Genomic DNA, 11,235 nt, shown 5'->3' with positions numbered 1-11,235 from the left:
AGTAATAATAGATTCAGCGTTTTGATTGTGGTAAGTATGATCAATTCCAAAATTCTTGTTCGCTTTAGTTATCTTTTCTATTATTTGCATATGTAAATTTGAAATTGATAAATTTTCTTTCATCTATATTGAAATCGAAATTTCAGTCTTCTTTTTCTACATAATATTATGTCAGTAGTATATGATTGTCAGAGTAAACATAACTAGGACTACTTATAAATGAATGTACGTCAGATATTTCTCAGGTCTATAAACTCTCGGTAGATAGAAAATCAAATTTTGAAAGAAATAAAATGATCCCATTTCTATCTATGATTCTCTGTAACTCCAAAGTGGAAAAGAGTGCTACCGTATGTCCACCACAGAGGTTGAGACGTATATATGTTTCAAAATACAAATCGAATTTATAGCTCGAAAATTGTGTTATATCAATCGTTAATTTTTATAGAAAATATTGTACAATATTATGTGTTTTTGGAAATATTTGTAAGTCACGAAAGTTTAGGATTGCTATTGTATTTTGTAACTTGATGTATTGATTAGGGGTGTTCGCTAATCATGCATTTCTTAATAGATAAGGCATTTCAGTGATTAAAATGTGACGTGTATCTGATGAAGAAATGGAAGATAAAATGCTGTTTCTCTCTTCTATACAAACCATAAGAAAAGTAAACATTACGTATTTAAATAACTATTATAGATTGACAACTTCAATGAAATTACTAAACAGTGGTTGTCAGATCTATATTGTATATAGTAGAATCTCACTAATCCGGGTAATATTCTGTAAAAAGGGTTCCATATTTTTATTTTTCAGGTTTATATGGCACCCATTTAGTGAGATTCTATTATATTAATTACTTAATATCAGATACAAAGTCATATTATCCACGTGTCAAATGCATTAATAAAAATGATATTTCCATGTTTTAACATTAGAGATATTGTCTTGTAAAGTTGAAATATTAAGTAGAATAGTATTTGCTGGGAGTATTGAATGTGAATGTGAATGAACTTCGCATGTCATTCAACATAACATTTCAGGATTTGTTTTCATAGTTATTTTTTTTGTGTTCTTAATTCTATGACACAGCTTATTAAAAGGATTTTGTTTATATTAATTAGCATGCGCTTGTTATTTAAGTTTTTGAAATATGGATAATTATTAGCGAACTTTGAAAAGCGCTGTTCTAGATTGTGGCACTTAGGCAATATCGCAATAATGTGACGTCACATTATTATTGTAACATAGATAAATAAATACTTGTCTTATTAGCGTTATCTTTTCAAAGAATGGCCAATCTATTTGATAACAATATTATATTATTACGAAGTCAAATGCCAATTTTAAAGAATACCAATGTTATATAAATCGGCAATTCAATACCAGATTCATTCTGTATCTTTCCGATCAAGCAATAAATTATCAGTTTGATGTACTAGACTTTTTAATTTCATCCGAGTAACAGGAAGTACGCAATGTTTATTGGTCTTTCTCAATACGAGACTCCCTTTGGTTTTGATTATGTAGGGTAGTGTGCTATTTTATAATAAATACAAATTATTATTAGGCAGTCAAATTTCAAAACAATTTTAACACCATTTAAAAATAAATATTGCAGGCAAATGATTTAAAGATTTAAGGGTTGGTTAGTTGTCTTATGAATCATTAGATTGGTTATGACAGTGAATTGGGATTATTTATGTTATAAATTGGGATAGCGGCCGTTAATACGTTTTGAAATTCAACTACTGATATAAAATAATATTGTATATAATTAAGACGATTTATGAATGAGTGTACCTTTCTTTTATTCAAGTATGTAATACAAAATATTTACATTTTGTTGCTGACACCTGTTAACTATTCAAACCAGACTGCATTCAATTGACCCTTTACCAGTATAAATTCTAGATATAAATTGTTGATAATTAATTATCATCGAGATATGAAAGGAAACATGTCAACAAAATAAAGATTTTGTCAGAGCTGCATTATCATTTTTGTAAACTACAAAGTTCATGTTGATGACAATTAATAGCATAAAACAATATGATACATTGATAATAGGTTAACTCCAAAATGTAGGAAAATATCTATTTTCGTCAACACGGTATTAGTAATTGACAAGACGTCTGAAAAAGACGGAGGCAGCGCACCACATCTTGTCCCATCACAAACAGACATTGTTATAACTCAAAATATTAATCATAATAATATAATTACACAATATTTAAATTTACACCACCATATATTATTGGCGAAACTATATCATAAATTTAGTATAAATAATAGTAATTAATACAGATGCCTATCTATTTTTTACAATACATATTATTTCTAATATTTTAATGTCTATTTTCTATCAAAAATATTTTCTTAGGCGAAACCGTCGTGGCGGCGTGCACCTTTAGCGAATATCTGAAGATATTCTTGAGAAAAAATTATATTTTACAATAATAATCGATAAAAGGCGGGTTTTTATCCGGCGAAACAAAATCCCTGGCAGTCGAAAGATTCGAAGATAAAATTATTACTTTATTCGCACGTCTACAATGGCTTATGATAATTTAAACATGGTAGTTTTTAAAATAAACTTGCAACGAGTCAGCTCAAAGACAAACAGAGCGCCGGCTGCCTCCGGATCGGCAGACGGTCGACTGATTTGAATTATTCTTAGGAAGCACATCGGCCTGTTTGTGATGAGGGCATAGTTAATGTTATTTTTAGTGAGAATTTAACATTCGATACAATCGTATCGGCAAAAAAATACACAGAAAAATCCATTCCACAATTTATTTTGAAAATTTGTTCAACAAAAGCAGCAGAGCTGTTACATATTCATGTTGTACAACAGACAGATAGAACAATAGAAATAAAATATTCACTTCATATATTCATGGAGTAATTAATAATGCTGGTGAAATAAAAAATTCAATAAAGATTTATTTATAATATTATATAATATTTAACATTATAATTTTCGTTTTGCAACTTACTATCTGACTTTACAATATTATATGCATGTATTATTTTTAAATTAGCAAAATTGAAATTTACCGCTTCAATAATACTTATCATAAGAATTTCCCATGTAGTATAATGATCAATAAAATTAAGCATTTTTGTTATACTGTTCATATTATAAACGGTTCATATATTTACAAGGACTCGCTTATGGAATGAAATTTATTATATATATATATGTAATGTATATATATTTATATATAAATAAGTTTTAACCTATTTAAAATCATCACAGGAATCATTACAAAGTAAGCTTCACAATCTTCAAATAGCCCTGATTTAAAATTTGTAACCTTCAATACATTTCAGACCTAGCTTTCACCACGAAAGTGACGTTTTCGGTTATCGCGGACAAACCGAAAGGCGGCGGCGCACGCGCTAAATTTATACGGCGGCACCCGCCCTAGAGGACACCATATTATATAAACAATACTACTAGACGAACCGTCGGTATACCAATTAAATAATTATTTTCTCCTCCCAGACTATTATGGCTACCCCTCGAAGTACATTATTGCATATTTATTTAATTTTTCCATCAACAGCATTATAAAATATTTCGGATATAAATTCTTCTCAAATTTTCACAATTTCAACACCCCACTTTGCCTAGAGCCGCCTAGGCGCGTCTGAAACGATTAAGAGTCTACTTGATCGGAGAAACCGTTCATCGTCCGATTCCTCCGAGATGTCCAGCTCATATTGTTAAATTCGCCTTGTTTTTCAATTCCTTTGTCAGATTACCGATGCTAACTCGTTGAACGTTAGAAGAGTGACCGGGTGAGATGTGTGATGTCTCATAAAATAGGCTTACATTACTCTCCTCGCCCCCGCCCCCGCGACCTCTCATGCTTTCTCATTAGTATCTACCTTTGTTTGTAAAAAAGAATAACATAGATTGTATTTGTCAGTACTCCCCCTCGATGCCGGAGGCGGTATCATCGGATGAGTCTTCCGACTTGAGGAGGGTGAAGAAGGAGGTGAGCAGCTTGAGCATGACGCCCTTGCCCTCCTGCTCGTGAGGGTCAGTGCTCGTCTCCCACTGCAGGAAACCGTCGCTGGATATCACCTCCCCGGAGTCCCAGAGGAACTCAAACAGCTTGCAGACGATGCCCTGCGGGTGTTCCAGCTTGTTGAGGAGGCGCTGGATGGCGAAGAGGCACTGGAGTTCGTGCTTGTTGTCCACATAGCGGATAAGGATCCTGGAGTAGCGGAGGTAGCGCTTTTGCGAGTCATCGTCGAACCGCGGTTTGTGGTCTCCGCTGCAAAGGGTGTAGGTGCAGATGGCTTCGGTGAGTGCGCGCACGAACCACACCTCCGATGCGGCCTCGCCCACATTGCGTGTGATCCAGTCGTCTACGGCGTCCTCTGCGCCGCCGTCACGCATCAGCTTTAGCATCTCCTCGCAGGCAGCCTCGGGCCCGGGCGGCGCCTTCCCTTTCTTCTGCGTGAGGAACTTGAGCGAAAACTCATCGAGGAACTGTTCCGCACCGTCCTCATCCATCCAGTCGGTGAGCTCCATGTCGGAGCCCTCCCAAAGCGCCTGCAGCGCATCCCGCCCCTCCTTTATTTTGTCAATGAAGAAGCGTGACAGGAACTCATAGCCCTTCTTCAGCTCAATGACTTTGGCCATGGCAAAGTGTATCTGGGAGAAGGTGACGCCGGGCGCCCGGTCGATGTAGGCCCATAGGAAGCCAGAGAGCAGCTTCCAGATGTCCCCCTTCATCTTGAAGAAGTTGGAGGAAGCATTCATTGACTGCTTAAAAGACTGCAAAAAGGCGTCGTCGGTGATAACGCGGCCGACTACCAGCAGTCCGAAAGCTTCTCCCATCTGCTGCATTGTGGTGACGTCGTTGCACTCCAGCCCATTGGCCACCATCTCCTCGATGACAATAGGCATCTCCTCTACTGTAAATGAGCTCTTCATCTTTTCCGCCATCCCGGCGGCCCCCGAGTCCAAGGATACACCATTCACCCTATTGATGATGTCATCCTTGTCCAGCTTTTGGTGCTCGGTCCGGTCTGCAGCATCAGATTTGAAGGTGGACCTCTCGATGGAGGCACCCTTAGATTGGAAGCCAGCCTTCTTGGGGGCAGTAGGCTCCGGAACGGCGGTACCGCCATCCGGGGCAAAAGTGTCCAGCACGTTATACATGTTGGACACTTGGGTGGTATTGACGGGCTTGGCACGGGTTGCGCCGACAGGGGCGCCGGTTTTGTGGACTGAGTTCCAGGCGTCACCCTTCTTGTTCGTGTTGGAGCCTGAGCCCCACGAGGAGATGGACGGCTGCAGGGAGGTTTGCGTGATGGGCGTGAGGGTGCCCAGCTTGCTGAGCTTGCCTGAGTCGACCACGTAGGCGAGAGGCTTGGCCCGGGAGTTGCGGGCGGGAGCTGTAGACCAGCCTTCATCGGTGACGCTCTTGGATCCACCCCTCTTGGCCATGTTACCGGGGCGGTCATCCTTGCGCCCTTGACCACCCGCGGGGGAGTAGCTCTGTGCAAATGAGTAATTGGCTGCCTTGCCGCTCTCCATCTCGAGGTCCTGCTTGATGCGGTCCATTGTCTGCGGGTTCGCTGCTTGCTGACGCGGCACCCACGAGTTGTGACGCAGCTCGATCACGTCCTGCAGCATGAAGCGTACACGGCTGCTAACGGCTTTACCCTCTACAATGCTCCTCATGTCGTTGAAGTAGGTTTGCAAAGTGATCTTGTTGTTATTCTCCAAGTCCTTGCCGATGGTCATGAGTAACTTGCAGAGGCACTCGAGTGTTTCCTCCTCTGTCTTCAGCAGCAGACGGCGGATACAATTCATAATGACACTACTGACAATGATGCCCTGCTTGAAAAGCTCTCCAATGAAGCGGATGTTTCCGACGGAGCGTCGGCGCGCGCTGCGCTCATCCTCCTCCATTGCAAGTGCAAGCTCCTTCTTGCGATCAGGCTCAGTACAAGCATCTACCTCGTCTTGGCGCCGCCGGCTCGTGTTGTCCTCCTTCTCAAACTCGTTCTGGCAGCGGCTGACGATGAGGATGCGGAAACTGACGTGCACAGCACCCTTGCCGTCGGGTGCCTCTTTCAGAACCTTGATTTGCTCTAGCTCCTTGCACATGAGGGCATAGGCTTTGGAGAAGTTGGGCTCGTCGATGGCTTTCTCGAAGATGAGGTCGATGACCCCTGACAGCCTCTCCTCGGTGTCGATGCTAAGCTCCTTCACCTTCCTCATGAGCGTGTCGAACTTTTCAGGCGTGAGCTTGTTGAGGATGCTGCGGAACGTCTGATACAGGTCTTGTGTGGCTGCCTCCTCCTCGGCCAGCGAGGTGGCACGCATGCGTGTTGGCTTCCATGCGTTCTCTGTCTCGTTGAGCTTCACGTCTGAACGTAAGGAGAGGTTGACGTGGATCACGTTAGGCCTGCCGCCTGAGCCTGTCCCGGGGGCGCCCCCTCCCTTCGAATTTGGTTTGCCGTGCTGCGATTTTCTGTTAGGGGTGACCCCATGTGGGCCGGATGATCCCCTCGCGAATCCCGGAAGGAGGTCGTTCTGGCGCACTGCTCCTGCCGCCCGTGATGGGTCCGTGGCGGAAGAGCGCACCTGGCGGAAGGCGTTGTCCGACACTATGCGTTCGGGCTTCTGTTTCGATTTGGGATCATCCCTCAGCTGCATGAGGAAGCTGGGATCGTAGCATTTTTTCCCAGCTGTGTTAATAGGGGACCACTGGTCGTCAGCGTAGTTGTATTTAAGGCTGAGTGGTCCCGACGCATCTGGCTCGGTCTTGTCAGCTCCACTCTCGTCCACAGCCGACTCATCTGTAGAGTCTTTTGGCTCAGAGGGCTCTTCTTTTCCATCTAATTTGTTTAAATTTTCTCCGTCCAGTTCAGATTTGTCAATTGAATTTTCTATTTTTTTAGTCGTATCGTTTACTTTCGGAGCTTCCGAATCGTTTTCAGTGGCAGGCCGCGAAGAGGGGGATGCATCCACTGTCAAATTTATTTCATCGTTTATTTTAAGTTTTTTCATTGCGTCATTGACGTCTTTAGATTTATTTTCAGGCGGGGCGGCAGATTCAGGAACCACCTCAACGGGCTTCTTAGCGGTTGGTCGGGTCTTGTTCTTCTGCTCGAATGCAGGGAGGAAGAGGGCGTCGGAGGATGCGGGAGAGTGGGATTTCTTTTTGGGGGCCTCCTCACGCACCGGAATTGGAGAGGGCGACCGGTCGGGTGGGGCGACGGGAACGTTTTTAGACTTCTGCTGTTTTTTCGACCCCTGTTTGGATTTGTGCGAAGATGAATCCGGCGGAGTAGAGTCTCCAGCAGGCTCAGGGGCGGGTTTCTTCTCAACCTCCGGTTCGGATTTCTTTTCATCTATTTTATCTATTTTGGGTGGGTCAGGCTCAGGCGTTTCGATCGCAGCTGGGGCGGGTGGCTCCACAGCCTTCTCGATTGCTTCTTTGCAAGGTGTTTCCCTGTCGCCATTCACATTCTCTACGGGAGAAGACAATAATATATCTTGTGAAGGAATTGAAATTTCGGGCTCCACTGCACTAATAACCGGAAGCTCAATTGCTGCTTCTACAGGAGGTGGAGGCTGAGCCGGAGCCGGTTCCGGATCTACCGATTCTCTCCGTGGTTCAGAGGGCGCCCTCTCAGGAGTGGGGGCGGGCGCAACGATTTCGACGGGCTGACGTTCTGCCTGCTTTGCCGGCTTGGTGGACGGTTTCCTCTCCTCGGCCCGGCTCTGGTTCAAGTGGGTATCTTGCTTGGATTTCACTACGACCGGACACTGCTTTAACACAATTTCGGGACTGTCAGAGATGGCCGACACCACCGGAGTGTCGGAGGCCTCGATCTTAATAGGGCGCTCAACGGGCCTCTCCTCCTGGCGCTCGTCAGCGGGGGCAGAGTCGCGGCCGTCGGCGGCGGGGCTCGGTCGGGCGCTGCGGAATTCGCTGTCGGCCCCAGAGGATGGCGGCTCCGAGTCAGAACGCTCGGATGAATCCCTCTCGTTGGCTCGGTCAGCCACCCTGCGGGCGAACTCCTGCACAACAGCCTGACCGCACTCATCGGGGCGCGGAGTGGCACGTTCACTATCTGCCCCCTCTGAGGTCTGACCCTCGAGCAGTTCTTGTGTGACGTCTCTCCCAGACTTGGGGTCCACGATGGCGATGGCGTTGGGACGACGCTTTTTCTCCTGGCCAGCACCCTGGTGCGGCGGGGCAGTCTGCTGATAGCGATTAGGAGCGAGAGCGTGGGTGGGCTGTTGCTGAGTAGGCTGCTGGAGGCTCTGGCTTTGTCCTGTTGGAGCGGCCCTGCCTGCTCCCCCGGCCATGGCCATTCCCGCGGACGTCTGCGCCCCTCCCGACGCTAGGAAGTACTGCGGCTGTTGCTGGGTACCATATGCGGAGTAGTATGCCTGCTGTTGCAGTATCGGCTGAATGGAGCCGGTCTGCGGATAATACGGCTGACGGGGCGTCGGCTGCTGAGAGAAGGGCGGCGGAGCAATGCTCATGTGGGGTGCGTAGATGACAGCTGGCATAGAATTGTAAACTGCCCCTGGAGTAGTGCCGTATATGGTCGGCTGCCTGTGATGCGAGGGCTGGCGCGGCGGCGTGCCTTGTTGCTGCTGTCCGCGGTATTGGTAGGTCTGTTGAACTTGAGCCTGCGCTTGTGCCTGCCTACCGTAGGGGTGGTTAGGCTTCATCTCTTGCGGCGCCTGCTGCTGCGACTGTTGAGGCGGGGGTCCCCTCATGGTCGGCTGCGGCGGTGGGGCGGAGGCGGTCGCGTAGCCTCCCTGGGAGCCTCCCTGCGGACCGGCCCCGTGGAATCCCTCACCCCTCTGCGGGGTCGGCGGCCTCGCGCAGGAATAGCGCTGAGACTGGCCCGGCGCCGACTGCACCTGTTTCCCGTTGCCGCTCATGTCTCCGGCACCATAGGTGTCACTGTTCCCAACGGCGCACCGCGTCTCGGGCGGCGGATCGAATATCAAATGTGTGACATGTGCGACATGTCAATCGAAATACTGCATTATAAAAATTTCACAGTCCGGCTGTTTCTCGCGGCGAAACGACACTCGGCGCCCCCGCGGTCCAGCGACGCGGCGCCGACGACCCTGCGGTGACCCGCGGCGGTCGGATAGGGTTCGCAATTTCGGACACAAGCTGTCAGCCTTTGAGGTTATGTGCGAATTCCGAAGAGCGTGCTAAAATTATTTTAATTCTTTAGGGTGATTCTGTTTATGCACGCCTTTGGGCTGTTTTTGCGACAGTTTTTATTGTGTTTTGACGTAGAGATCGCGTAAATTTCGTTCGAATCTGTCGATGTGCACCCGACACGATCAACAAATATTATCGACACGTGTAGGAATCTAAATTATCGATATTTCGTTTACGCATGCGTAGACATTAAATATGGCTGCAATGTATATCATTTTCATCCTGGTAAAGTGAATTTAAATAGAAAAATATTTAATTTTAAATTTACATGAGATTGGTAAGTTATAATCAAAAACAAATTAAGGGGTTTTTTCTATATTATTCTAGTATTCAAATGTATTCTTATCTACATTCTCGAAATTACCATGAAACGCAAATTAAAAATAATCTTTTACGTAGGTACCAAGGTACCTACCTACCTATTTATTTTATTATATTATTATAGGTATTTATCTATTTTAGTAAATAAATTAGAAATATGAAAATTTCAATTATTACTGTTAAGCACTACACGATCAGTATTATCGATATTAATACTGACAGATGTATTCATAAAAATGGCATTCATAGGTACAACGAGATTGGACTCCTCTCAGTCTTCAATCTCTTTGCATTCATATTTTTGTATTGACACGAATGACACGATCAGTAATTGAGGCGCCGAGTCGCTAAACTGGCTCCTGGCGATTTTTCGATAAAATGAGTTTTGAATGTACTTAGATGCTCTATCGATAGATCTATCGACTTTTCCAGTTGAGAGTTTCAAATTCCTCCCAAATTCATCAAAAAATCAAAATGAATATTGACGTGAGTCGCCAAGCGCGCTCTTTTAAAAAATAAGGAGTTGCTAAATTGTCTCTTCTTAACCGACCAATCAGACGCCGCCATTCAAATACTGATTTCAAACGTACGGTAAAATCTCTATACAACCGCGTTAAACCGTTCGCGCCTGTGCAGTGAGAATGTCTTGATTTTGCTTCGTCTATTTGATTGTTTTTACTAATTAATAATGGATGTTTCATTAGTAAGTGTAACGGAATCTCTACCAGGAGAATCAAGGAAGCGTTTAAGAAATCCAGCTGGCTGGAAATGTAACGTGTTACGCCAAGATAAGTATTTAAAAATTGACATTCCTAACATTAATTTTTGCTATAGATGTTTCAATAATCCAGTGGTGTTTCATAATAATATTTTTTGTTTCGTATGCTTTTTTTAAATTATGCCGTATATTGTATATTTAACGTGATGTAATTATTATGAGATCTCTAAGTACAGATTTTTAACATATTTTGCTTGTGTCAAAAAATAATATTATTGGGACCTTTAATAATTGAACATTATTTTTAATCCATAAGTATAATAAATTGATTTAAGATAACCGCCATAAATCTCATTGTATATATATTTACATAATATCTAAGTATAGTCATTATTTTATACTTTTTTATATATATTTTATTAACCTCTATCTTTACTTTTTATTTTCAAAGTTGTTGATTATTGTATTTTTCATAATTTGTTGCAGATATTCATCTAAAAAATTGCCCGAGTATCCTCAGTGTAATCATGACACTAGGAACTTCAAGTGCAGTTCATTAAATGGAACCGATATTAGACATTTCCATACTGCATTTTATGAAAAGGCAGTGAAACTTGCTCAAGATACATTTATAGTGAAGTATTGTGAAGGAGTTTCAGTGATGTCACACAGTGGGGTTGAAAGAAAAAAATCTTTCGATATAAAATATTATGCCCGAAAAAGTCAAACTGGTGCTTTGGTTCCCGTATGCCAGAAAACCTTTTTGGGTATTTTAAACATTAAAAAAGGTAGAATCCAAGGTGTTGTGTAGCGCTTTCAAAATAGAGCGGGAAAACTTCCCACCGAGAGAAGAGGCGGGGATAAGGCACATGCGAGTTTTATAGGGAAAATAGCAGGTGTTGTTGCATTTATAAAGAAGTTAAAAGGTAGCGAGCCACATTACTACCGGAATAAGACGCATA

At 43.6% G+C, this 11,235-nt stretch overlaps 1 protein-coding gene across 1 annotated transcript; it reads right to left on the bottom strand.

Moving 5' to 3' along the window:
• Positions 1–1,777: 1,777 nt before the first annotated feature.
• Positions 1,778–9,416, bottom strand: LOC147064924 (eukaryotic translation initiation factor 4 gamma 3-like). Its single transcript, XM_085958481.1, has one exon. The coding sequence runs from the start codon at positions 8,937–8,939 to the stop codon at positions 3,936–3,938; it is 5,004 nt and encodes a 1,667-aa protein (XP_085814607.1). The 5' UTR covers positions 8,940–9,416; the 3' UTR covers positions 1,778–3,935.
• Positions 9,417–11,235: the final 1,819 nt, after the last annotated feature.

The sequence above is a fragment of the Rhyacophila brunnea genome, unplaced genomic scaffold (assembly GCF_057557595.1).
Source record: "Rhyacophila brunnea isolate RB1 unplaced genomic scaffold, BYU_Rbru_1.0 scaffold_7, whole genome shotgun sequence".
Taxonomy (NCBI): domain Eukaryota; kingdom Metazoa; phylum Arthropoda; class Insecta; order Trichoptera; family Rhyacophilidae; genus Rhyacophila; species Rhyacophila brunnea.
This window is presented reverse-complemented; position numbering and strand designations above follow the sequence as displayed.

Bases quoted from the DNA above. Each gene is read 5' to 3' on its own strand.
- LOC147064924 (XM_085958481.1), bottom strand. From the start codon at position 8,939: ATGAGCGGCAACGGGAAACAGGTGCAGTCGGCGCCGGGCCAGTCTCAG.